The sequence below is a fragment of the Neovison vison genome, chromosome 1 (assembly GCF_020171115.1).
Source record: "Neovison vison isolate M4711 chromosome 1, ASM_NN_V1, whole genome shotgun sequence".
Taxonomy (NCBI): Eukaryota; Metazoa; Chordata; class Mammalia; order Carnivora; family Mustelidae; genus Neogale; species Neogale vison.
The window spans coordinates 80,842,110-80,869,060 of NC_058091.1; the positions used below are offsets into that span (position 1 = coordinate 80,842,110).

Below are 26,951 nucleotides of genomic sequence, written 5' to 3' on the forward strand. Positions count from 1 at the left end.
TACAACCTCTGAGGAATTAATGGATCTAGGCCATTATCATCAACAGCTGCTAATTTCTCAAAAGGAGGGCTAACCCCGTATGTACCTCCTGATAAAAGAATATATCACCTTGAGTCTTGCCAAAGGGATCAAGTCTCTGGATCCAGCCTCCAGTTTGTCAAGAATACAGAGAAAACAGGGTGTTGAACTACACTACACAGGCATGAGCATAATGTGATTCCTGTTGTTCAAATAACTGAAATTTGTCCAGATAAATTAGAAGGAAAAGAAAGATGAAAAGGGAGAGTCTGTGGTTTAAAAGAGGTGTAAGGTGTAAGGGACGCCTGACCAGCTCAGTTGGTTGGGCTGCTGGCTCTGGATTTTGACTCAGGTCCTGGGGTCCTGGGATTGAGCCCCGTGTCAGGCTCCATGCTCATCGAGGAGTCTGCTTGAGGATTCTCTCTCTCCCTCTCCCTTGGTACCACCCCTCGTTCTCTCTCACACATACGTGCATGTGCTCTCTCTCCAAAAAATAAATAAATCTTTCAAAATAAATAAAAATCGAAGAGGCTTAAAAGGTGTGGCTTTTTTGTTTGTTTGTTTTTTGTTTTGTTTTGTTTTGTTTTTTAAGTCTAAGGATGAACAGTTGGTTGATAAAGTAGTAGAAAAGAACCAGGATGTGGTTACTTTTGGGGAGAAGGAAGGAGCTGTGGCTGAAATGGAACATAAAGAGAGCCTCTTGTGGGGCTAGCAAAATCCTTCTTGATTCATCTTGACTGGATGGTAATTACTAGGATGTGTGTCTTATGATATTACACTAGGCTATGTACATTCTGTATGTGTGTTTGGGGGGGGTTCTCTATTTCTTTGTATTTTTAGAATTTAAGTTTTTAAATAAATTAATAACAAAAAAGATTGCCCAGAAGGATAGTCAAGCTTGGTGAATCAATCTTGAATCTTGGAATCTATTTTGGGTCTCTTTCTCTTTCTGAAAGAATGTTTAATATATTTGAGTTAGCTTGACACATATAAATTGTAGATTATATTTCAGACATAAAACAAGTGAAATTGAAATATAAAGTATATGTAAATATTCTACATGTCTTAAAGTGCTGAAGAGATATTTTGATAAATAGCATTCATCTTTTTACTTGATAAAAAAGATCGCCCAAATAACCTGAAACAATTTTTTATTTGCCATTTTTAGGTGTGATAGTAAATTCTCAAGTCATAAGCAACTGTATACTTAATAGCATGTGCTGTGATTAACATATAGCATGTGCTGTGATAACATACAGAGAACACTAAGCCATCCTTTCATTAATTCTTTCTTACAACACACGTATATACTCTTGTTGAGAGTTGTTCTGAAACTTGGTTTCAGAAGCATGGAGTAACGATGGTCAAGACCATGAACTCTAGTGCCAGGCTTGGTCATTCAAATTGCAGCTTTACCTTTTTTTGGCTTTGTGTGAACATAATGAGGGATGATAACCTTTCCCACCTCAGAAGCTTGGTTAAAAGATTAAGTGACTTAGATGTAGACATGCAGAAAAGTCACTGGAATACACTGAATGCTATATAAGCATCAGCTATTACTACTTGGCCAAAATCATTTATGCAGTTCAGTCTTTGGGAAGTTCTATGGCTGAAAGCCACTTAAACATCCTCATTCCTGGCATCCCTGAACTTGGATGTTCTCACTAAATGATTATGTTTTCATGGAGGTCATCATCCCAGTGTGGACAGTAATATAAACAGAGGATGTTGTTCAGATTTTATGGTTTATGTATGAATATTTACTTTTAATATAGTTAGCATGTTAGAGATAACTTGGAGTGAAATCTCTCTATATTCTTTATATCTTGAAATTTTATCAGTTCACGGTATAAATGTGTTTTGTTGCAAGACCTATAAAAGAGGAAGATGTTTAGGACAGAGGGAGGAAGGCAAGAAAGCAAAGAAGGAAAGGAGGGAAGGGAAAGGAAGAAGGAGGGAAGGGAAAGGAAGAAGGAAACTCAGGGAGAAAACGAGCTGCCTCAAGATATTTGATTTGTGGTCCACTTTACTGAAATGCATGTCGCCTGTGATTGTAATTAGTTGTGTGATTACTTTATGTAAATACATGTGCATTCCCTAGTGGAAAGACTTTTTTTTTTTTTTTAAGATTTTATTTATTTATTTGACAGAGAGAGAGAGAGATCACAAGTAGGCAGAGCAGCAGGCAGAGGGAGAGAAGGAAGAAGGCTTCCCACTGAGCAGAGAGCCCAATGCGGGGGCTGGATCCCAGGACCCTGAGATCATGACCTGAGCCAAAGGCAAAGGCTTAACCCACTGATCCACCCAGGCGCACCCCTAGTAAAAAGTCTTCATTATGATTTTTTTTAAGTGTAAAAATTTATTCAACCAGCACAAAACCAATATGTTGATTTTACCACCCACTCCCCACCCCCAGTATGGGATTCTAAACAGTCATTGATAAACTGAGTATATCCTGTAGAAAGAGTTTGGAAAGGCCTCGAGAAACTTTTTTAAAGGTTTACATATTTCAATTTTCCATGTTTCCTGAGGAATCCAGACATCAAGAAATATTTACAAATATCCACTGGTTTCCTCTTCTTTCCTGCTGATTTCCTTATTAAGAGCTTTAATGAAAAAAAGCCCAAAATGTATCTTAAGAAAGTTGTGCATAAATCTTCTTCCCACCATTAATATAAGACATGCCTCATTTTACAAATGTTTCTCAATTACATTATTCCTGAACTATAACAGTGGCATAGCTCTTACTGTTGAAGATAATTGTGGTTCTTTTATGTTTTTAACCTTGTACGATTAGTCCTGTGCTAAAACAGGGTTATTTTACCTGTAAACTACCACAAATAGATACAAGAGCTACTTTACATATAAATGTCCCTGCAGAACTGAATACTATTGTGTGCTGATTTGCGGCAGAGTCTGTATGAAGGGAGAGAAAACTAATAAATGCTGTGTTGTGAACCAGTAATTAGATTCTCAATGTGGTATAAAGTACTCACAGGAGGTTTGTTCTCAGCCTCATAAATTTGACCATATCTTTCCATTCTAATGCTATTAAGTGACTTAGAGACATGGCTAACAGTAAAATAAGCTCCTAAACCAGGGCGGCAAGCAAGTAAGACGGAAATTATGCAGTGATGACTGCCATTCATTTAAGAATTGGCTGTCCCATTTGCTCTTAAATATCAGGCGAACAGCAAATGGAGGGCTGGCTGTTAAACTGTGAATTCAGGGTCACATGGCTTCATACCTCGTGCAATTTGCTAAACTTAAAGAGTATTAAAGATTTTCACTTGGTTCACTGCAGAAACCATGTAATACCTGTGGTGTTATATAAATATTTGGATGAAAGTATTGTTTCCAATCAATTTATTTCTCATTCTTACTGAATTACCTGAGTCCTGCTACATTCATTGCTTCTCAAACTAATGTATATCCAGCGCCACAGGAAGGCTTATTAAATACAGATTTATGGTGCCCCCTCCCAGGGTTTCTGATTCTTTAGTTTTGATGGGAGTCTGATCATTTGCACTTCCTGCACTTCCGCAGGTGATGCTGATGCTGCTAACTTGTTATGTGTCCACACTTTGAGACTCACTGACCTCCAGCCATGAAACCTCTTGCTCAACAGGATTCCTTAAAAAAAAATTTTTTTAATTAAAAAAAAAAAAAAGCTAAGAAATTAGACATCCAGATTTGGCTGTCACCATTGTTTAGGAAACCCTGTTGTAATTTACTACATCAAGTATATTGAGGGAAACATTTGCTCTTTTGGGAATTCTGATGGAGCTCCTTTCCTAAAATCTAACAAACATTGTATCAAATGGAGCATATCAAAACCCCATCTCAAATGGGGTTTCATTTATATGAGGGAAAACTCTAGTTAAGTGAAACAAATAGAAGAACCCTCTCATAATCCCAGAAGAATATGTGACACAAATTGCTGTCCTTATTCTGATATTTAATGAAGATTTTTTTTAATTTTTGTTTTTATTTTTCTATTATAACCCCTTAAAAAAAAAAAAAGATAATTGCCATTTTCCATGGGTCTCATTTTTCTTCAACAGTACTGCCTTGTAGTGACTAAAATTAGGACCAAAGTTACAGTACACTTCTCTCACTCCACTCTCTTTTGTTAGCAGATGATATTTTCAGTGATCATCTCAAGTTTTTGTCTAGTCCATGGCTCCTTGTTTTATATTAGGAGGGCTTGACTCTTTCTTTTTCACCTTGATTCTGTGGGTCTCCTGCCTGGCCCTTACACTGGATGTAGGGCTGCAAGCATCTTCTCTCACTTCTATTTTACTCCTCTTTTATCTTGAATGCCATGTTTTCTGCACTGTGCTTTACCTCAGAACTTTGAGTCGTGCTTTCTGCCTCCCCCCACCCAACTTTATGGAGATGTAATTGACCTACAACATGGTGTAAGATTTAAGACATGATGATTTGCTGCATTTACATATTGTGAAAGGAGTTAACACAGTAGCGTAGTTGCCACTTCTGTCACCTCACATAGTTACCATTTCTTTTTTGTGGGGAGAACATTTGAGATCTACTCTTTTGTAGCAGCTTTCAAGTATATAATATACCGTTATTAACTACAGTCACCATGCTGTGCATTACTGTGCATTAGATAGTCAGAACTTAATCATCTGATAACTGGAAGTATGTATGTACTCTGTGACTAACATCTCCCCATCTTCCACACCCTTTTTTCCGCCTTGCCCTCCAGGCAAGCCACCACTATGCTATTTCTCTGGGTTCAGCCTTTATAGATTCCACATATAATGATATCACATAGTACTTGTCTTCCCTTGTGAGTTTTATTTTTTAAGCACAAGGTACTACTGTCTCAGTCTTTCTGTTAGACCTCGTTCTTCTGAATAGGTCTACTCAGTCCTTTGCTACAAAGGGTGATTCCCATATGTATGATAACCTTCAAGATTTTGACCAGTCACAGAAGAAGAAAAGTATGGTGTATATGCCATACATAGATAGATCATATTGGGGACAGTCTGTTTTGGCTAAAGCTGAATTTAAGGTCTTTAAAAAACCTAAATGATAATTTCCTCTATAGTTTTATACAGTTGTCTTTCTGCATATCTGATACTTTCACTGATTTTAATCCTCAGATTGATGGAAAGGATTTGTCTGCTATTTTGTGCAGTACTCACAGTATTCTTTTCTCCTTCCTTTTCTTTTTGGAGAAGAAGTGGAAGTTATTAATGGATCCTTTCCTGTGTATCATCAAATACTACTCAACTCTGTGGACACTTTTCCAGAGTTACACTTCAAAAACAAGTGTTATTATGAGTCACTGACCACAGCTGTCTCATTTATTCATGTATTCCAAGTGCCTTGTGCAACTTGGCATGTACTACATAGGCACTCAATAAATATTTGTTGAATAAATGAATTGACATTTTTAAAGGTCAGAATTATAGAAGAGGTTGCTTTCTGAAAGTTTATAATTTAGAAAGTTTCAACTGTGTTGAAGTGTGTGTATGTGTTTGTGTGTGTGTGTGTGTGGGTGCATGTAATATCTTTAAATAGCATCCAGTAGTGTGAGAGTGGCCACAATGGACAAGATAAATTATGTTTCCTATTAGTTATTATATGTTGTATTTTAAAGAGGAAATGCCTCCCAGATTATTTCAGTTTGATATTTTTTAAGCTCTTTTAACAGAAAAGTATTTAATTGTGTAACATATTGATATTCTGATGATGATTGTTATTAATACAGGCATTGAATTATTTATGATGGTGTAAGAATTAAAACAGGTCTATTAAAACGTAGTATCATGTAATAGGATATGTGAAAATATTTTAAGACCTCTTACTGTAAATGAAAAATGAAAAGGTGCTTTCAGTAAAGTTACCGTAATATAGGAGTGGGAAACTACAGACACATCCATTCACTTACATTTTTTCTATGGCTGCTCTTATTCTATGTCTGTCGTTCATGAGTGAATGAATGAGTGAATGACCTCTGAGCAGAAGTTCTGCTTTTAAACATTTACCCTGAGGAAGTAAGTCATGTATACAAATAAGTATGTCCAGGGAGGTTCATTCCACTGCTGTTTATAATATCAAGACGGTTTTTCAATTCAATTTCAAAGACTAGGAGTCTCGCTAAGTTCTGGTATATCTACACACTGGGATACTATGTAGCTTTTTTTAAGAAGATGTTACAGAAATGTGTATGTTTATATCAAACAGAGATCAGCAAAAGATCGCACTCTGACCAAATTCATCCTGAGGACCTTTTTCTTTTTTACTACCAGAGCTAAGAATGGTTTTTACATTTTAAGGGATTAGAAAAGAAAAAAAATCAAAACCCATGAGAGAGTATGTAGCTGGTACTTATAATCTGACCCTTTACAGAAAATGTTTGCTGACCTCTGATATGGAATGTTGTGTTTGATGTAGATCAAATTGCTGCAGATGGATTTAACACATTACGAAATATTGTATATGGAATGCTGCCATTTTTTCAAAAATAATACCATTTAAAAGGATAGATACTTAGGATGTTAACTATCGTTGAATCTAAGTGGATAGGATTAATCGGACTCTTTGCCTGTTTGTCTGTGGTTTTTCAGTAATGAGAGTATATTCGCTGTATAATAAATAAGAAAAATTAAAAATTTAATTTTGGTGTTAGGGTAAAAAGAATGGGGAATGAGAAGGAACTTCTGAGTTCTCAGGTGCAAAGGTATAGTTCTCCATTCTGCAGATATGTCAGCTGAGGCTAAGAAGTTAAATCAACTTGTTTAAGGAGGCACAAATGTAAAACAAAAATAGCACTGCTGCCAAATTGTTGTTCAGCAACATCACCATTTGATAACTTAAAATGTTTATCTTTCAGCTGGCATAGTTATGAACTCTGTGCCCAAAGACAATCGAAAGGAGTGCTTTATATGATAAAGGAGGGTTATGCAGAAATCAGAACCACCAGATTAATGGGATTAGATGTAGACCAGATGGGTTTACATTCGCATTTTGCATTTTCTTAAAAAAGCAAACAAAACCTATGTGGAGTTTGGGGTTTAGTTCACTTAGCAAATTTGCAATCTATGACTGCTAAGTAATGTACTACTTCACTGCCTTTTCACACCTGTAGAGTTAATAGTTCAAATTCAGTCACCTGAGACAAAAAAAGGGCACATTTGCAGAAGCTCATGCCCTTCACCGTAAGATAAACACGAAAGAGACATTTGACTTATCCTCAGGCTCTGATACAGACAACTGTTTACAGAATTAGTCAGCAGTTTAGAAGGAGAGCAAATACACTACAACATTGAGAAGTCTTCACTGTAATGAACTGATAGCTAATAACAGAAGGAAGCTGTATGACTACAGAAAGCAGACATAAAAGCTCAGCAGTTTGGGGACCATTTAGTGTATGGACAAAAATGGCTAATATCCTTCAATTATTCCTGGGGGAGCCACTATCTCATAGCCAGGAACAATCATGATGGTAACTATTATTGCTCTTTAAAAAGCACGTGTGCCCTTAATCACACTGAATCATCTTGTGATTTGGGAAAACAATTCCCCATTCACATATTTAGAAACTGAGGCACAGAGTGGGCTAAGAGAGTGCTCAAGCTCTACAGCTCTGTCGGCAGATGGCAGGGAACACGATCTCTTTGTCCCAACCCAGTGGCCGCCTGTGATGCAGAGGCTGAATCAGCAAGACAGGATCCCTGTACATTTCACTAAATCAAAAGAACAGATCAACATGTTCTTAAAGCCAATACAAATAAAAAGGTTAAACTATAAATATTTTGATGTGCTTTAGAGGTGAGATTTGGTATCTAGAAAAATCCCTGTCATGGAATGTCTTATAACTCAAAAATGCCAAGGAATCACAATATGCTTGGATAGATGAGGCTGTCATTTTCTTCTTATCTTTCTATTGAGCAAAGGTTACCAAGCTGGGATTTTGTATATTTTAAATGAGTTGTGATATTTACTTGCAAATGTAATAGTAAACAGAGCAGTCCCTGTTTTAACACTATGATAGCACATACCAGCAACCTTTATGGGTTCCACAAATTCTATTGGAATTCATAGCCCAGATAGGGTAGATGTTTTTTATAATTTCTTGTCTCTTTAGCAAGTATTATGTTTTCTTTAAAAAGGTGTTTTATTTTGGTGTGAACTGTGTGTTCATGCACTACATGGCATACTTAATATTAAATATTATTAGCTATATACTGCGTATTTTTCAAAACTTCATGTAGGCAAATTGCCCATTTTTTTTAAGATTTTATTTATTTATTTGACAGAGAGATCACAAGTAGGCAGAGAGGCAGTCAGAGAGAGAGGGAAGCAGACTCTCCACTGAGCAGAGAGCCCCGATGTGGGACTCAATCCTAGGACACTGAGATCATAACCTGAGCTGAAGGCAGAGGCTTAACCCACTGAGCTACCCAGGCACCCCACAAATTGCCCATTTTTTAAACCTAAACTGAGAAAGAAGGAGCAGCTCAACAGCCCATCTCTGAGCACTGTCTAATGGTTTGGACTTTTATGCTGTTATTTATTGTTCATTGATGTTTTATAGGTTAGATAGCTAAAGTAACACAATATATGGTACACCTAAGGATAATTCTAAGGGCAAGAGCTGTTAGAACTTCCATGTTGAACGTATGTTAGGAGAGGGACCTATAACTTCCTATCATCATACTATTTACTTTGTCCAATCCCCATAATGCACCATTTATCTGTACAATAAATATACTTTCTTCTTGAGAAACAGTTTTTTAAAGGACCCTAATTATTTCTCAGGATCTTTCCTCTATCACACAGCCAGTATAATATTTTTTGGTATTGTCATTTATGTATCTTTACCCCTTTCAAATTCAGAGAGTCCCATAACCAGTGAGAACTACTGCCTTTCTCTCTGCCCCATTTATCGAGACCCTGATTCAGAAATTCTTACACTTGTTGTAAATGAAAGGCACTAAGGTGGTTAAGTGTTGGGACTTCATTGACCCAATGATGTGCTCTTTTAACCAACCCTTCACCTTCTGTCCCTGATATTTAAGATTAATGAATTTGTCTTATTTCGTCTGTTTTTTCTTACCATTTTCTAGGCCCTATTAATCTACCTCTTTACCCTGCTGTCTGTCAGGCTCCTTCCTCTCCCCTTGTGCTTTATCTCCCATCCTCCACCACAGTAATGCAGGGTGTGCACAGACAGGTACATACCTACCCCCAAATAAACACCCACTTGCACCCACATAAGTGCTACCTCTCCAATCTTACCTTGCTCCCAGAACGTAACTCAATCTCTCACTTTGTCTTATTCCCATAATTACAGCCTAAATCACCCAATTTAGCCTCTACTTGTATGTTAGTTCATATTACTGTTTTATGGTGTATATTTTATGTTTATATAGTTTTATATGTCTGGCTTGCCTTCTTGGTCATAAGCTCCTTGAGATGAAGGATCCTTTTTTTCTTTTTTTTTTTTTTTTTCTTTTGTGTCTCTCTTATAGCCTTTATCACATTGGGAAATATGTAGGTAAGTGCTTCTTAAGTCTTAGATCCAGATCCTGTGGAGCAGAAAAGTACCACAGAAAGTATCTTGTCTACTGCCTGCAGTGTACATAACAGAAAATTGGAGAAGTGAAATGACCCATCTTCACTGACAGAATCAAAAAGTAGCACACCCTGAACTAAAACCTAGGTCTCCTGACGTCCTATGCAACATGCTTGTTACCAGGCCATTTTGACTCTGGCTTATGCTCTGGGAAAACGTAGGACCAGGTCCAGGAGTAAGTGGCAGTAGTGTTTCCTACCTTCAAACAACAGCCTAAAATTCTCCTTAGGATTTCTCCCCATTTTTCATCTTGCTGTCTTAACTTTATAATATATTACCTATTCGGGAGCTTGGGAATGAAATTGGAGCCCTCAGGAAAAAAGTCAGTACCAAAATGCAATTTTATTAATTCACTTATCAACATTTATTATTTTGACTAGGGGACACTATAAAAGGAAACTTAAAAAAAACTCACTGTTAATTTTCTCATGAGAATAAATATTTTTAAAAAGCTAGCTAGGTCAAAAATGCCTATTCAGTAGGGCATTCTATATCCAGATTTTAAAATTATACTTACCAGGTTTTGTTTTGTTTTTTCCATTTCACTTATTAACTGTGTGCTCTCATACATGAGAAAATCCAGTCTGAGTTAGGTAGCATTGATTCTTTTTCATTGTGACTCATGGTTACTGACAGGTGGGCGTGCATATCCTTTGTATTTTGAATAATCCAGTGGGGAGATCTTAATGCTTTAATTTTTCAGGAAAATGAAGAACATTCTTTTCATATAATTGCCTGAAGACTAAAAACTGAACTACACTGAATCATAAAGAAGAAAAACAAAACAACTGACAAAAGTGTTCATCTAATTTATAAATTCAAAAAATGAAGTTCATAATGCAATTTGACAAATACAACAGATAATCCATATTTTTTAGAAGAACCTCAGTTTGGGTTTTAATTAATCGCAGAGAGAATGCAAAGATTAGAAAAAGGCAATGAAAGTTGTGTGCACATGTACATACAGGAGACTCACAGGGGAGAGTCTCTCTGGATCAAAAGAAGTACCTGCGTGTGGGATGGCATGAAGCTACCATTCCTTTGGCTACAGCTGGTATGGAACTATCCCACATCAGAGCATTTACTCAGGGGAATAGGGCCTCTGTGAACCTCAGTTTCATCTATATACTGAGATTATGGAACTAGATGACCCCTGATTTCCCTTCCACCTCTAAATTTCTCCTGGATTAACTATTTTTATATATCCTTATTTGAACATTTAAACCTTTAGCAGTTCAGCTCTAAATTAAAAAGCCAGAGTAGCTCAATAAGTACTTATTGGTTGAATGATTAAATCTGGCCCATAAAATGTGTGTTAATCAACTCAGCTAACAATATATAGGTTATTTCAGTTATTTTCAGCCAAAGATATTTATCATATCTGTGGCATCTTGTGCTGAAAGCTTTATGTAGTGAGAATGAGTAATAGGAAAACGCTGCTTATACTAATAGGGAATTAGTGTTTGATCTTTTCACAGTAAAGTTTTCAGCATAAGCATTTGAAGGAAGACTTTGATATTGATTGTGAGCTTCAAATTTAAGCATGTCTGAACTGAAACGGGTTCTTTCCAGAGCCAGAGCCCTCTGTTCTTATTCTTTTCCTCTTTCCTTACTCTTTGCTCTGGCATGTAAATATTCTTGTACAGTTCTTCAGGGATCTGCAAACTAGAAAGGCAAGAAAAAAAATAAAAAATAAAAAAAGTCATACATCTTGTTTACAGCCTTGTCTAATCCTATCTGTGAGGGTAAAGTAAAAAGAGAAATGTTTTTATCTAATAGGTTCTAAAATTCGAAGTTTTTAAAACATTGATCAAAAACAGCAATAAGACTGATGATGTTCCTTAAATGTAATGAAAAGATGTAGTTTTGGTGCAGTTATTTTGAAATTCTTAACGTGAGACCATAAAACTTTTTTTTTCTTTTTTTAAATGTAAACCTGTTAGTTAGCTTTATGCTTGAAGGATTATTTTAGAAGCTATGTCATCATATTTTTCCACCCTTTTTTCAGCAGATTATATTAGTTTTGATTTTTTGCTATAGATAGAATCTCTATGATGCAGGATCTTTTTGAAGATTCCTTTTGGGTCCTAAGATGTCTGCCCATCTCAAATTGATAGGTGCAAGTTGCACAAAGAAACTAATTTTAATGATCATTTTTAAAAAAGAAAATATCTTCTATTTCAGCATGGATTGCATTTTATTAACTGTCATTTTTCTTCTTGCTCTCTTTGTAAAATCCTCCCCACCAAATATAAGTATCAGTAAACCCTGGAAACCAAGACTGACTAAGAATTTGGTGGCAAATTAACACTTCCTATCTTTATAAAAATGATAATAATTTTGGGTTTTTGCCAGTCTCATTTTAGTACTAGCTCTGTGACTTCTGAATACTAGTTTTTCTATAAATCAAAAATAGAAATTACCAGCCCCCATCTCCCATTTTGTTGGGGAATCCAAGATCCAGAAAAGCTAGGTGATGCACCCAGGCCCCACACTGAAACCATAGCAGAGCCCATGCTAGCATCCAAGTGCTACCCAAGTCCAGTGCTACCTCCAGCTCGCCAGTTTGCACCAAAGAGCCATTTAAGTATGCTTTTTGAGATCATTTGCCTTTCAGCACATTGTCCAGGATGTGCTACTTAGAACTTAACTCTTCTTTAGAATGATTGGTGACATTTCTCTTTAATTCTCTTAATAGTATTAATTTAGCAAGCTAGTTTGGAATTTTATTACATACTCACCATTTTAGGTAGAAAGATGTTCTCTTTGAGAATCTGGATTCCTCCTCCCGGTAACCTCTCCATATCTCAGGAGGAGATAACAAATCAAACATTAAGAATCAGGATTGACTCAGGCTCACATATGATTTCATTTAGAGCATCAACATGTTAATTAATGGTTTCACCCAAAACTATTTTGTAGTTGTGCCCAAGGTTGAGACTTTATAATATTTGACATAATTATTTTCCAACCATATAAACTTATAGAATAGGATGGAGTACTTTACAAGCACTTGAATATTCAATGGCTTCTCATTAAAGTGCCTCAAGTGTATTTATTAATATTGGATTGATTCATTCACTTATTAAATGAACATTTAATGAGTACCAGCTAATTTCCTGGATACTAGATAGACATATACAGCAACAAAGAAGACAGTCCGTGCCGTGTGAAGCTTACAACAAGTGGGATTGTCAAAAATAAATAATTAGTTAATTTAGGATGTGATAAATAGTGGAGCGGAAACTAACAAGATGACATGATGAACATAAATGAGATGGCTAACTCTACATGGGGTTGTTAAGAAAGACCTCTCATAAAAGGGGACATGGAAGCAGATTCCTGAAGCTAAGAATGAATGAGGCATTCAGAGAACTAGAAAATCAGCAAAGGCAGAGTAGGGAGCCTCAAGATAGAAAGGTCAACTGAGAATATAAATATCCTCCCATACACGACTCATAGGAATACTGTGGTGATAGCAATAAATTTAAATACAAAATGGCCTAATGTGGAAAAAAACAACAACAACAAAAAAGGCTAATCTGATTAGGATATGTGTAAGCAATGAAGGAGAAATGGAAGTCTTTTTCTCTATTTTAGAAAGAAAAGAAAATTACTTGGGTATACAAGAGAGTCACACAAGGAAGCATGCAGATACCCATATCTTGCTTCCTGTAATCCTATGTTGCCTTGGGTGATGCCTGTTGTCAGTGTAGGAGTTCACAGAAGGCAAAGATCTCTTTGCATCTTAGAAGTTGGGACTTAGCCTGAGCCTTAAGGAATGAGTGAATTTGGCTTGACCCGCAGTGGCAGTAAAGGGTGTTTCAGGTTGTGAGAACTATGTAAGTATACTAAGGTGGCACCACCAAAACAAACAAAAAAAAAAGTAATTATGCAAAAAGAGATGTGAACTAAGCTCATTGTGGTAATCAGTTCACAGTGTATACATGAATCAAATCATTGTGTTGTTACATTGTTACATGTCAATTATATCTCAAGAGAGCTGGGAGGAAAATAATTTTTTTTTAAGATAACTAAAGTGGACTGAACTTAAATGAGTGCTTGCGAGACCATGATGGCTGGAGCTGGAGCCAGAGTCCTTCTTTTGAGAATGGAAGATACTAGATTGGTCTGATTCATAGAAATCATTGAAGAGTCAGTATATCCGGTTTTTTGGTTTTTTTGGTTTTTTGTTTTTAGTATATCAGTTCTAACCTGATGTTTTCGACAAGAGGGAATCATTATGTTTCTTGAACAAGAAAATTGTGCAGTAAAAGAAGAAATTTAGTAATATAGATACAGATGAATAGAGACAGGAGGGAAAAAACTGGAGAATGGGAGACTAGGTAGGAAGAGGACCTTTTTTTTTTTAATGCTATGTCTGTACTCAGTGTTGAAAATGAAGACTATGTTCATATCCTGGAAAGGGAATGGGCTGTATATGAGACTTTTGGGGAAAATGAACATTGACACTTTATGACTAAAGAGTGATAAATCAGTAGTCAAAATGCTTGCTCTCTCAAGCCCCCAGAGACTGGCCAACCACTGTCAGTGATGGAACTGGGCAAGTTTGACTGGAATAGTAAGTGATTATTTCATCGTGGACATGTTACGTCTCAGATGACAAGATACCCAAATTGTGATGTGAGCACACATGGAGAAGTACAGAACCAGAGCTAACATGGAAAGTTGAATTAAGAAATGCATATAGGTGATGAGAATTTAGGACTTAGCTCTTGAGAATGAATACTATAATAAGAGCATGTGTCATAGGGTCACAGTACATACACATACACATACACTTACACACACACATACACACACACACACCACCACCACCACCACCCCCAAGTAGAAGGTACCAAAACAGCAGTAGGATGAAAGCCAAGACAAGAATTTCAGGCAGTAAATAGGGAAAGTTCTTAGGGAAATAGTGCTATCATTATCCCCATAATGATACAACTAACCTTTTAATGTGGTGACTTCCTTATACATTCTGGGCATGTCCTAAGGTCTTTCGATATAAAAAAACACATTCCCCTCCACAACCTTTAACATAACAAATGCTGTTGTTATCCCCACTTTATAGATGAGAAAGCTTAGCACAGAGAGTAAGCAATTTGTCCAAAATTACCCAATTTGAAAAAGTTGGAACTGAGATTCAAACATAGGCATTGTGTTTTTCAAAGCCTGCCTCCTTAACCTCCCACGCCATATGGTTATAATATCCACGATGGTATTTTAATTGCTTCGTTTGACTTCCATCTTATGTAAGTTTCTTGAAAAGGAGTTAATTAATTAACAGTTTAAAAAGTAGAAACTAGGAAGTCAACAGATGGCTGGGCTGTGATTGGATAGTCACTTTCAGTAGAAGAGAACTTGGAATTCTCTAGGGTAAGGGAGACAAAGGGAAGAATCTATCTTTTGGTCTATTTTTTCTTCTTCTCTCCTTACATATACTGTTAGTTGTTGAAATGGGAAAATTGTCCAGTTTAAAGAGAATGGGGAAAAAATGATACCTCTGTTTTCTAGTGCTTTCTCTATGCTATAAATGTCTGTGTCCTTGTTTGTATGCCAGGAATATTAGTCTAAATTATCAACGAAAAATTTACATGAAAATTCATTACTTTCTTAATTTTCATTAATAGATGAGAGAATGAAAAAGAGTAAGGTTTTGAAATAGTGTCAACATTGACATTACTGGAGTGTTTTCAGTCTGGAAGCCCAAGTGCCTGGATTTGTCTGTGGGGAGGCTCAGGACTTAGAGCAGGAGTTATGGACTGGAACCCTTTCCTCTAGAGAAACAACACAAGACTTCTTTGACAGTGGGTTTAAAGAATACTATCCCACTGACTGGGAGAGAACTTTGTTTCCATTTTCCATGCTTTTCAGGGTTTCCCCAGCCTTTCTCACAGCTCCATTGTTTAAAGAGGAGGCAAGTGGAAATAGTTGAGTTCCTAGCACACCATGCTCAGTCCTACAGGAGAAGGGGTAATGCACCTGCTTGCTGTCTCAGCTATCACAGGGAAAGCTATACCAGGTCTTCCTTCAATGGGACTGTGAATGGATGTCATCCAATTACTCTTCCTGAAGCACAATCTGCTCAAGTGAACTGGCTGCTTAAAAACTTTCAATCTTTTCCCATTTTAACAGAGTAAAATTCTTAGCTTTATATGTATGACCTTCCATGATTGGGGCCCATGCTGTATATTTCCAACTTGGTTACAAGTATTCCTCTCTTTTTTGGCCAGGCGAGCTGACCTATTCCATTTTGCCTACGTGCCCCCTCTTGCCTGTGTCTGTGTTTACACGGATGCCTCCAGGGATGCCTCCTCCCCTTCCCACTCCAATCTCTAGTATCACTGGCCCCTGACATGCTGCACAGAGTCCTCATCCAAATGTTCTCTCCACCGTGCAGCCTTACCAAGCTCACAGAACTCCCAGATGATTTTATTGCCAGTCCTCATTTTATCTACATTCTAGATATTTATGTGCATATATTATCTTCCTTATACATTCCGGGCATAATTTGTACCTAATTTAACTTTATATCTTCATTTCACCTACATTTAACATCAGAGGAAGTTAAACTGCAAAGAGCTGAGGGGATATATAGGTTACTTGTAATAAATCATCTTTTTAAAACTTCTTTCTCTGGGTCCTAATAAAAGTAAAGCTGGAAGAGGACCAGTTCTTCCAATTGTCAGTCCAGGACTTACCCCTAACAGCATTGGTTCTGCCCCTGGCTTGCATTTTGGAATCACCTGACATCACCTGTGGTGCTTTAAAAAATTCTAATCAGGGAGCTCCAACCCATAGAATTTAGAATCTTAGGAGTGCAACCCAGACATCAGCATTATTCAGATCTCCCAACATGATTCTAATTGTGCAACCAAGATTGGTAATGAATTCCCCACAGCATGAGGGCCCCCAGACCATTCTTGCTTTGCTAGATAATTCTGTTAATTTGAGACACTTTTATCTTTTCATATGAAGAAAATTTTAAAGTCGGAAAGTGCTAAATGTGAGATGGTAGTAGAACACTTTGTTTTGCTTACAGCAGGAACTTATGTAACTGTTTAAACTTTTCAGATATTTCGAAAGAAAGCAGTGGAACTTGGGGTAAAATTGCTACCTGCGTTTCATACTCCTTCTGGAATACCTTGGGCATTGCTGAATATAAAAAGGTAAAACTCTTCATTTTAACAACATATTCTTAAAGTTGGAATATGCAGTACTGTGCTTTAACTGGTTGGATGATTTCTTGCATGATGTCAATGACTGATACCATTGGCAGTCTTGGCATCTGTCCTTTTCCAGTGTTCCTTGGCCTTAGGTGGTCCCTGTCATAGGATAGCATGACCCCAACAGGGTCATCCAAGCCAAACATGATTTGAGGTTTTCTATTTCATGGTGATGCTACATTTTGTTTCTCTGTAGACCCCATTATCTTTAAAATTGTCATCAAAGCATTTCACTTTCAAAGAATCCAGTTCCTAAGAGCACTTACTTCAGTTAAGCTGCTGACAGGATATTGCAGAGCTAGAACCTTGGACTAATCAGATCTCCCATGTACGGAGCTGGCGTGACAGACACGGGGAGCACCTGGGCTGCCCCGCCCACAGTTGTACAGGACAGAAGGGAACTGCCCTGCTGACCCAGATCAACCAGACCTTCTCAGGGCATCTGGGTGGAGAATCCTGTTATGGCAAGTCCATGGGAATTTTGCTCCAAGTAAATCTAGGCTAAACAGACTTTCTGGTATTTTCCCAGGGAGTAGTTTGAATTTTCATGATAGCTTGAACATTTCATCAATAAACCATTTTATCTTAAGCTTCCTTTTTAACTTCATCTTTCCCGTAAGTAATTAATTGCTTATGTACCTCCTTGTGGTGGTGGTGGTGCTGCTGATGATGATGATGATATGATGGTTTTATCATCATAAAATATGAAGCTTTGTTCTAGGCTCTGTGCATGTATTACCACATTCAATCTCACAATAACCCAAGAAGGCCATTATCTCCGTTTTACTAATGGAAACTAATAAAGAACTTGTTTTGAAGGGAAATTAAGTAATTTGCCTAACATCATACTGTATGTAAGTGGTAAAGATAGAATATGTACTTAGACATTTATACACACATTGATACATAGGCACAAATTAAACATCTTTCTTGGTTTAGAAATGCCAAGAGGATGTACAGGGTAGTTTGGCAGGATTAATGTCCATTTATTTTTAATTATTTATTTTAGTGACTTTCTTTCCTAAAATTCATCTTAAACAATCATGAAATTACTTATTTGGTTAATAAATCAGTTAAATGTCATGCTTTGTTTCCATTTGTGGGTTTATATATCTATACCTTGAAATCACCCTGTTACGTGTGTGTGTGTGTGTGTGTGTGTGTGTGTGTGTGTGTGTGTTTGAGTTTGGGGCAGGGATGTCATTGAGCAGTGAGGCAGGGAGAGAGCACACAACTAGGCCAATGTGAACCTGAGGTAGTTCTCTATTATATGATGTCCTATCTCGGGATCGATTTTTCCCTTTAGGGATCCTGTGGTTTTCTCTGTCACCCTGAAGGTCGGAGCATATGCTGCAGGGGCTTAAAGCAGGAGCGGATCTCTGCTAGGCCTGGAGGCAGTATCGTGTTTGTTTGGAAGCCCAGGATGGTTCATGTAGATCACCTATAATACCATCCATAACTTTGGACTTTGTATTTTTCTGTTTAAATATTTTTTATTTATTTATTTGACAGACAAAGATTACAAGTAGGCAGAGAGGCAGGCAGAGAGAGAGGAGGAAGCAGGTTCCCTGCTGAGCAGAGAGCCCGATGCAGGCCTCAATCCCAGGACCCTGGGATCATGACCTGAGCCGAAGGCAGAGGTTTTAACCCACTGAGCCACCCAGGCGCCCTGGACATTGTATTATAGACCGTGTTCTGACCTAGAAATTACTCTGCTACCTGAAATGAGACCTGCTTACGAAAACACTGTGCACACTTAACACTTTTTTTTCCCTACTTGTCCTCTGAGAAGTATGATATGGGCACAATAATACACTGAGTTAGGTGGTTATCAGGAGACCCGGGGCTCGGTATTTTGCAGTTCTTGGGTGTTTTGAGAGCAATCATTTCCACCTGCAGGAATATTTGTAAAGTGCAATTATGCTACTTCAGTAGTTGTTTTGTGAACCTTTACAGGTTTATAGGCCACTTTGAAATTCTATTGAAACATGGCCCTCTCCTCATAAAATGCACATTCCTGAATACGTATATTTTTACACAATTTCCAAGAGCTGACTACCATCAGAGACCACCTGGAACCTGAGAACCCTGAGGTTAGACTACTGGACTGGGTGATTACTCCATCCAACCTTCTACTCTAAGAGAGCTGGTTAGTTCATATTAATTCCTGGGAGGTAATGAAACTAAATAAGGCCCTACTAAAACTATCAGAGAGAGATGTGCACCGACATCTTTGCAGAAGCTCAGCCAATTATTGTAAGGTGCTGCTATCATTCCATTAGTTCTAGCCTCCCTTAAAATAAGCATAAGAAATTAGATTATTCTAAAGCCTATTTAATTTTACTTAGTGTTTATTTCTAACAGCCAAGACGATTTTCCCTTAAATCTATCCTTACTCTACAGTGGAGCTGTGTTTCAGTACATAAAGGACTACTTCTCAAAACTATTAAATACTAAATTGTCTGTTAGCTTTCATATCTATACCTCTTGAAAATTCATTAACTAGGACATTATGGGTTTTTTAATAAAAACCTTATTTTGAATTTACAGTATTTTACATTGGAATTTTCTAATTTCAAGGATTACAGGACAGTTGTATATGATAAAAACTAAAAACTATTGTACCATTGTACATTACATGTACTCTCTAATGTTTTCATGTCAAACTAGAGGAAATTAGGTGACCCTTTGACAGCTGATGGGAACACTTTTAATTTCTTCCTGGCATTCTGTATGAATTTTTTTATTATATATTTTATCCATTCTCAGTCCCATTTGCTAAATAGCAATGACCTATCCAAATTCAGAGAATAAGCCATGGCAAAATTAATAGCACTATAAATCCACTAAAATTCCTTATATCCCTTTGCCCAATTGAGGGTTCTCATTGAATCCATTCTCCCTCCAGCAGTGAGATCAAAGAATCACTCCCAGGAGAGGAAGACAGGGTTTCATATTTATCTGCAGTAAACTGCATTTCAGAGTGTGCTGTTCCTGTCGACATGTACATTACATGCTGTTTCCTCTGAATATCTGTATTTTTATAGTATGGGCCAGAGGATAAGGGACAGCTGGCATGGAATTTCTTTTCTAGTTTTTTGAAGACTGTCACCAGTAGAATTTTCAGAAGAAAGAAGAAAAAAATATGTCTGGCAAAAACATATTTTCTTAATTATCTTCTCAGAATGAGGGAGTGTCTGTGGAATGATGCCCATAAGAAAAAAGTGCTTGAGGATGCTTTTTAGAAGAGCAACATACTCACTGTTGACTGGCTTTGAAAATTTTGACAATAATTATAATGGCAGAAATATAGAATATGCTATCTGTAATAGCACAGTTCTCTTCCCTCTCAATTTTGAAAATATGGATGCAGCTCTTTGCCAATACCTATATGTTAAAAAAAATGTGAACTTTATGGTTATCTATTTACATCTGCCTAGTATTCATATTATTGCCTGAAGATAATTGGTTTCTTTACCTTTTCTTTGTAAGATATAAACATTTATTTTAGTCCCTGCTGTGATGAAGTTTCCATGCTAGGTTCTGGGAAGATGTTCTGTTTCTCTTCACTTTATTTAAAAAGATAACAGACATAGTCTTTCCCTCAGGGTATTCACATCCTGGTTGGTAAAGCAGAATGTATATTTTATATGTTACTATATTATACACTCACTCATGTAATTGACAAATGTAAGATGGTCTGTGCCAAGGAGAGATAATAAGTACTCACCGAGTTGAATTTAAAGCAAGCAGTAGTTTAAATTGGAGAGGTTGATGCATTTGGAGCCAAAACACCAATAAGCCAAATTGGATTTCAGCATTTGTACAAACTGAGAATAGCAGAAAATCTAAATAATTTACTCATATGCTGCATTAGGAATTCTGTCCCAAAATCTGTTCAGCGAAAAAAAAAAAATATATATATATATATATATACACACACACACACATATATATGTGTATATATATAAAATTCTCTCTTTCACTACATCTGTAATCTTAATTTGAGAGCTGCTGTATTGTTATAAAGTAATCGGAATCATGACTTAATACAAGTGATAATTTGAAGAGATACCTAGTGTTATACACAGGACCGGATTCAACTAACATACTGGCTTCACCAATAGGATAGTAGAATGAAGATGCATAAGTTATAGCACACCTCTGCTAAAAGGAAAACATTGCCTTTTTAATAGATTAGATTTTTGGTAGAACTCAATTTTTCCAATATGGAAATGTCAAAATTTGATGTCCAGTCTTATTATTACTGTGAACAGGAGGCCCTCTGCATTCTTTTGTTTCACTGTACAGTAGAAAAATCACCTGTGTGGTTTGTAAAATCAGGCATTTCACTATTTCCATATTCCTGGGTGTAATTCAAGCGTAGGTAGAGTAAACTTATTAGATTTGGGGTTTTCTCCAGTGTATTCTTAATTTAAAATAATATAGTTAATGTTCCCATTATTCATTTCTATCACAGGGCATACAGTCTGGGCATTCCTAATAATTATTCTGTCTTTCTTGATAAATGAGTTAGTTTTAGCTATATACTATATTATCACTTATTTCTCTCTGTGGATTTTTCTAAACTGACACAGCACTTGCCTGGTGGTTATATTAGGTTAGTGGAACTGTCTACAGTGTATGCTTTTGTGGCACACATCAAGGAATGTGCTGGAAGTGACTGATCTCCACTCCAGCTCTCATTAGTCAGCAAGGTGATGAATGAGCACAACTCCCTCACCTGTTTTTATTTCCTGCTTTGTAAAGTCTTATTTACCGACTACTCTAATTACCAACACAAATGCATACTATATCATTAGTTACATTGCAATTTGTATTATTATTATAATTAAGTTGCAAATTGCTTTACTTTGACTGAAATGGGACCTTAATTAAGAATAGTACATAGCTTAATGTTTTCTAATAGTGAAAGATTATCGTGTGTGAAGCATGTACTATGTATATTGTAACAAAAAGCAGTAGCCCCTTTATTGCATGTTATGTTGGTGGTGTAAAATGCTTAAATATTAATTATGGTTGGTTTTCATAGACACAAATTATGAAAGACCGTCTAATTAGGCTAGATATCTTTTAAAATATTTTCCATATGTCTCCGTTTTATTTGATAGTTGAAATATAGATGTCCACATTGTTAAATTTATTAAATCTTAAGATAAAGCAGAATATAATTATATATTTATATAATATATATAATAATATTTATTATTATATAACATATTATTATATTATATATGTAATAATTTATAATATATATAATAAAGTATGTATATATTATATATATACTTTAACATCATAAGAATTATGTTTTAAAAATCCAGAAACACATTTTTTAGCATGAGCCCATCAAACTCATTTAATGATTTGCTAATATTCTGAAACAAATAACACTTAGTTATGTTTTAAAAGGTAGTGCAGAACTGATATGGCCCGAATGTAAAATCAGGGCTGGCTGTGTCTTATACTCTGTCTTTTATTTATATGTTTTATGTACCTGTTAAGAATCCAAAGAGAAGGGGCACCTGGGTGGCTCAATGGGTTAAGCCTCTGCCTTTGGCTCTGTTCATGATCTCAGGGTCCTGGAATTGAGCCCCCACATTGGGCTCCCTGCTCAGCAGAGAGTCTGCTTCGCCCTCTCTCTCTGCCTTCTGCTCTACCTGCTGTGATCTCTCTCTCTCTCTGTCAAATAAATAAATAAAATCTTTTTAAAAAAAGAAGAAGAATTCAAAGAGAAGTCCAATCAATTTTAGGAAAGAAAGAATTTCCAGTCTCTCCTAGCATCTTAAGCTAACCTAGTCTGTGTTTTTGTTTTTTCTGATTGAATGCTTTATTAAATTGGGTTTCCCTCTTTCATCTACTTTAATTCTTTTGAATAATTTTACTTTTCTGGAAATAGTAATAACCATATTTTAAAGTTTTAATACTAACATGTACAAAGTTATTATCAGACATTAGAATATTGGTACCATAGTTAAAGCTGCTATTTATTAACATGGTCAGTATAGCTCTTGGTCTTGGATAATTCATTAAACTGAGGTTGTCGTCTCATAAATTAAACTGAAAATAATAGCTGTAATCCTACTTATCCTGATGACCTCAAAAGGTTTTGTGGAAATCTAATGAATTAATTGTAAGAGGAGATTTATCATTTTAAAGTGATATGAAATAAACATAAATTGGAATTACTGTTAATGTATAGTCTTGTTCTCAATTTTCATTATAAAATTATGTGGGGGTGTGTATGTATATATAGGCATATGCACACATAGGATAAAACAATACGTAGTTAAAACTAATTTGGTTGGTGATGCCTCTTTATGGAAGTTTTTAAGCCATTCAATGCTTCTAACCTATTTTCAAGTCCCATTTTCAGGTCAGGAAGATAAATGGTATTGGTAGAACTAGCCTGAAGTGTGGAGAGAATGTCTCAATGTAGTACATGTAGGATTCTGGTGGATCCATACTCAAACAGTTCTTATTTTTTAGATTATTAGGAATAATCTAAATTTAGATATAGGTATAGATTCTATATCTATATCTTAATTTAGATATAGGAATTAGCCTATAGGGTCAAAACTCAGCTTTCTATCTAAAATTACATTTATTGGTGAATTATCTCCTCTAGAAATAATAGCTGCTCCACCCGTAAGATTTAAGAGGAGTGTGAGGCAATAAAATGCAATGTTCTTTTCCCAAGTCCCACACATTAGCTAGTGTTCAGTTAATGTGGCACAAACACTGGGTGCCTGGGTGGCTCAGTGGGTTAAAGCCTCTGCCTTCAGCTCAGGTCACGATCCCAGGGTCCTGGGATTGAGCCCCTCATCGCATCGGGCTCTCTGCTCAGCAGGGAGCCTGCTCCCTCCTCTCTCTCTGCCTGCCTCTCTGCCTACTTGTAATCTCTGTCTGTCAAATAAATAAATAAAATCTTAAAAAAATATGGCACAAACCTTATCTGTGAAAGTATGTGTGTATTTTTGCTGTGAACATCCACATCGCCCTCTTTCCTAATTCTTAGACTGCCCAACTTCTGTTGAGAGTCCAACTGCTGTGGTTACTTTCTGTCAGTGATTCTCAATCTTTCCAGGGCTTGAGAATAACTAGGGCATTTAGAAGTATATGTTATTGCTGCCTCCCTCTCCCCCAGTCTGTTTCATTTGGCTTGGAATAAGGTCCTGGCATATTTCAAAGTTCCTCAGCCATTCCATTATTCAGCTGGGGTGGAGAATCTCTGCTTTAAGTCTAGTATGTATATCCTGAGGGTTCTGGGTTTGTTTCCTCAATTTCCTTTGAAAACATTTCCCTGTCGATTGATGGTCAATTTAACATTGAGATACAGAAATATTAGAAAACTGGTGTGAAAATATCCAGTTTTAATAGAACAGTAGTTCTCAAACTCTAGAGTATGTAAAAATTGCCTGGAGGGTTTGTTAAAAACATATTGTTGGGCTCCATCCAGAGTTTCTGACTGGACAGGTTCAGTAAAGCTCAGTAATTTGCCTCTCACAGATCCCAGCTGATGCAGAAGCTGATGCTCCTGGTCCAAGGACCACCCTTTGAGAACCATTGTAGTATAAGAAATGGGCCATCAGAACCATTTAGATTGTTAAATCTCAGAGCTGCTCAGTGAGGTCCCCAAGTCCAAACATCCTTGAGGGGAGGGAGTAGGTGGTAAGGAGTGTGGGGGTTTCTGTTTCTATGACTAGTTTACTTTTGTTAATAGTTACCCAACATTTTCAGTTAACTCTGAGTAGTTCATTGCTTCTTCTGAAAAGCAGCTAATTCCAGACATTAATTACCCCCAAAGAGTTTACCCATTCTTTCATTCCCTTGCACGATTATTTTTTTTAATCCAGTAAGACTAGAAAGCAAATGTTGGTCCATTTTAGCATAGGGGGAGGGGAAAAAAAAGGCGTTTTAATTAAGGATTTCAGGGTAGCATAGAAAAGAGAGCTATTCCTGTGGCTCAGGCAAAGCAACTTTAGTTTAAGCCTCTGGTGACCTGGCTCTGTACCTGAGGGCATCCAAGAGCCAGAGAAAAGAGGCTCTGACCATCCTCCCATCAGAAGAGGAGGAGGGAACCTAGGCTTCTTCTGGGTCATTTAATTCTCTCACCAAGCTTCAGATCACTACATCTGTGCCAAGCACTCAGCAGCTTGACCAAACTGAAGGCCTTTACGTATTCCAAGTGGACAATAAAGATAGCACACTTAATTTAAATGTCCTTTGTGTATATCCTTCTTTATTAAGACTTAAGGGACAAGCACTTCTGAACAAAGGATGCTTTGCTGCTTCTTAGTCATGCATTGTGAGGCAGTAAGAATTAGAAAAACCTAACGGTGCCTAAACTGTTCTGTTTTTTCCCACTGCTCTGGCCATAATCGAAGTTAATACCCAGGTAAATGAGGTTTTCAGTGTCTTTTATTCCCTGGAGGAAGGAGCAGACCACATCTGTCTTTGAACACAGACTTGCACAGTCCTTATGACTTCTCCACACCACCCCACCGTCTTGCTTCATGAATTCCCATCGGCCACAGACCACTTGACTGTGCTTCCAGTAGAGCGATGGCAGAAAATTGACATGTGAGTACAGTAAAGTGGCTGTTCTATTCAACCATGGATTCAATGCTGAAAAATGCTCTTTCCGTATTTCCTTAAGTACCTACATTTAAGGCTGAATTACAGCATATGAGTAATTAAAGTGCAGAAATTTATCAAAGGCGATGTGTAGGCAGTTGAGAGACAATCTATCCCAAGAGGACTGCTTAAATCCCTTAAAAAAATGATTTGCAGTATGTGGGAAGTCTGTTAAGAGGCCTTCCTCACTCTTGAGTTTTCAGCAGATAAATCCTTGGTACAAAACCCATGGACTGGATTGTTAAATATGACCACTGCTTTCCACCACCACCCCCCAACATCCCGGCATCCCCACTGGTTAAACAGTTAACTCACCAGGACAATTTTAAGGACAATTATAGTTATTTGAATGCAACAAACTCAAGGTGGCTTTCATCTTAAGTTTTTCAAAGGCGCAGAACTAGTATTTTACAGATTCAGCGTTGTTCACTGTATTCACACAATCGGTGACAAATCAGACTTGGCAATTTGAAATGTATTCTGTGTACAGGACTTAAATTAGGAACAAGTCAGAACACATAATTCATACAATGCCTTTACAGGTCAGCAGTAGAATAATCTTTTCAAGGAGCTTGCTATCCTGGGTTTTTAATGAAGGCAGCAATCAATTTTTCCTGTGATTAATCTCAAGACCAGGCTCATGTTTTTAGTGTGGGGCAAACCTTTCAAATATCTGATTAATAAAGTTTCATATAAAAGTTTATGAAATCATTTGATTAGGTGTTTGGAAATCAGCCTAGGTATCAAAGGACTTTCTCAGCCCTTATTATTGCTAATCATTATAAATATTCAAGTAACTACATTGATTCTTTGGGAATTGGAAGGTCAATATAAAGTATTTATACTACAGCCAATAGTTTTTAAAGGCTTTACAATCTCAGTAGGTACATTAACTACTCCATATTTCCTGCTTATGCAGTAATAGTTGTAGTTGATCTGTTCTAAAAAATGGGTTGAACAATAATTGATTGCAGTCTCTTTTATTAACTAGAAAAAGAAAAGTGATGGAGCAGGAAGAATTAATTGTAATTTACTAATTTGGAAATGAATGTGCAGCTGGGCATGAGTACAGGCAAAGCAATTTGGTGCTGTAGCAATCACGACAAATTATCTTCATCTGTAAGGTAGAGAGTTGCTAGCTTTTCTTTATTTGACTTTTGGTGATAGACCTAGTTTTAGGAAGACTTTGTATGAATGCTCATGTTGCCCTTTTATCCTGGAAATGTCAGTTGGGGTTTAGCATTATTAATTAGATCTTACTTTCTCTCTTTGTCATGTCATGCTATAGTTTTTATGGAACATTTGTACAAAACAGTGATTACTGGTAATTGACCTGCATATGTTGAATAATCTTAAGATGCTACTGAGAGTTTAATGTACCTTGTAAATTGAGAGTCTTCCAATTAAGTCAAGTTCTTAAGATA

The 26,951-nt window shown here is 36.7% G+C and overlaps 1 protein-coding gene across 2 annotated transcripts in view; it reads left to right on the forward strand.

The window, feature by feature from the left end:
- MAN1A1 (mannosidase alpha class 1A member 1) overlaps positions 1-26,951 on the forward strand; it is a 166,009-nt gene that overhangs the window by 78,398 nt on the left and 60,660 nt on the right. For both annotated transcript variants that reach the window (XM_044249762.1, XM_044249769.1), the window contains exon 6: positions 16,721-16,815. In XM_044249762.1, coding sequence (XP_044105697.1) covers positions 16,721-16,815 — 95 coding nt within the window. The remainder of the gene's footprint in view (positions 1-16,720; positions 16,816-26,951) is intronic.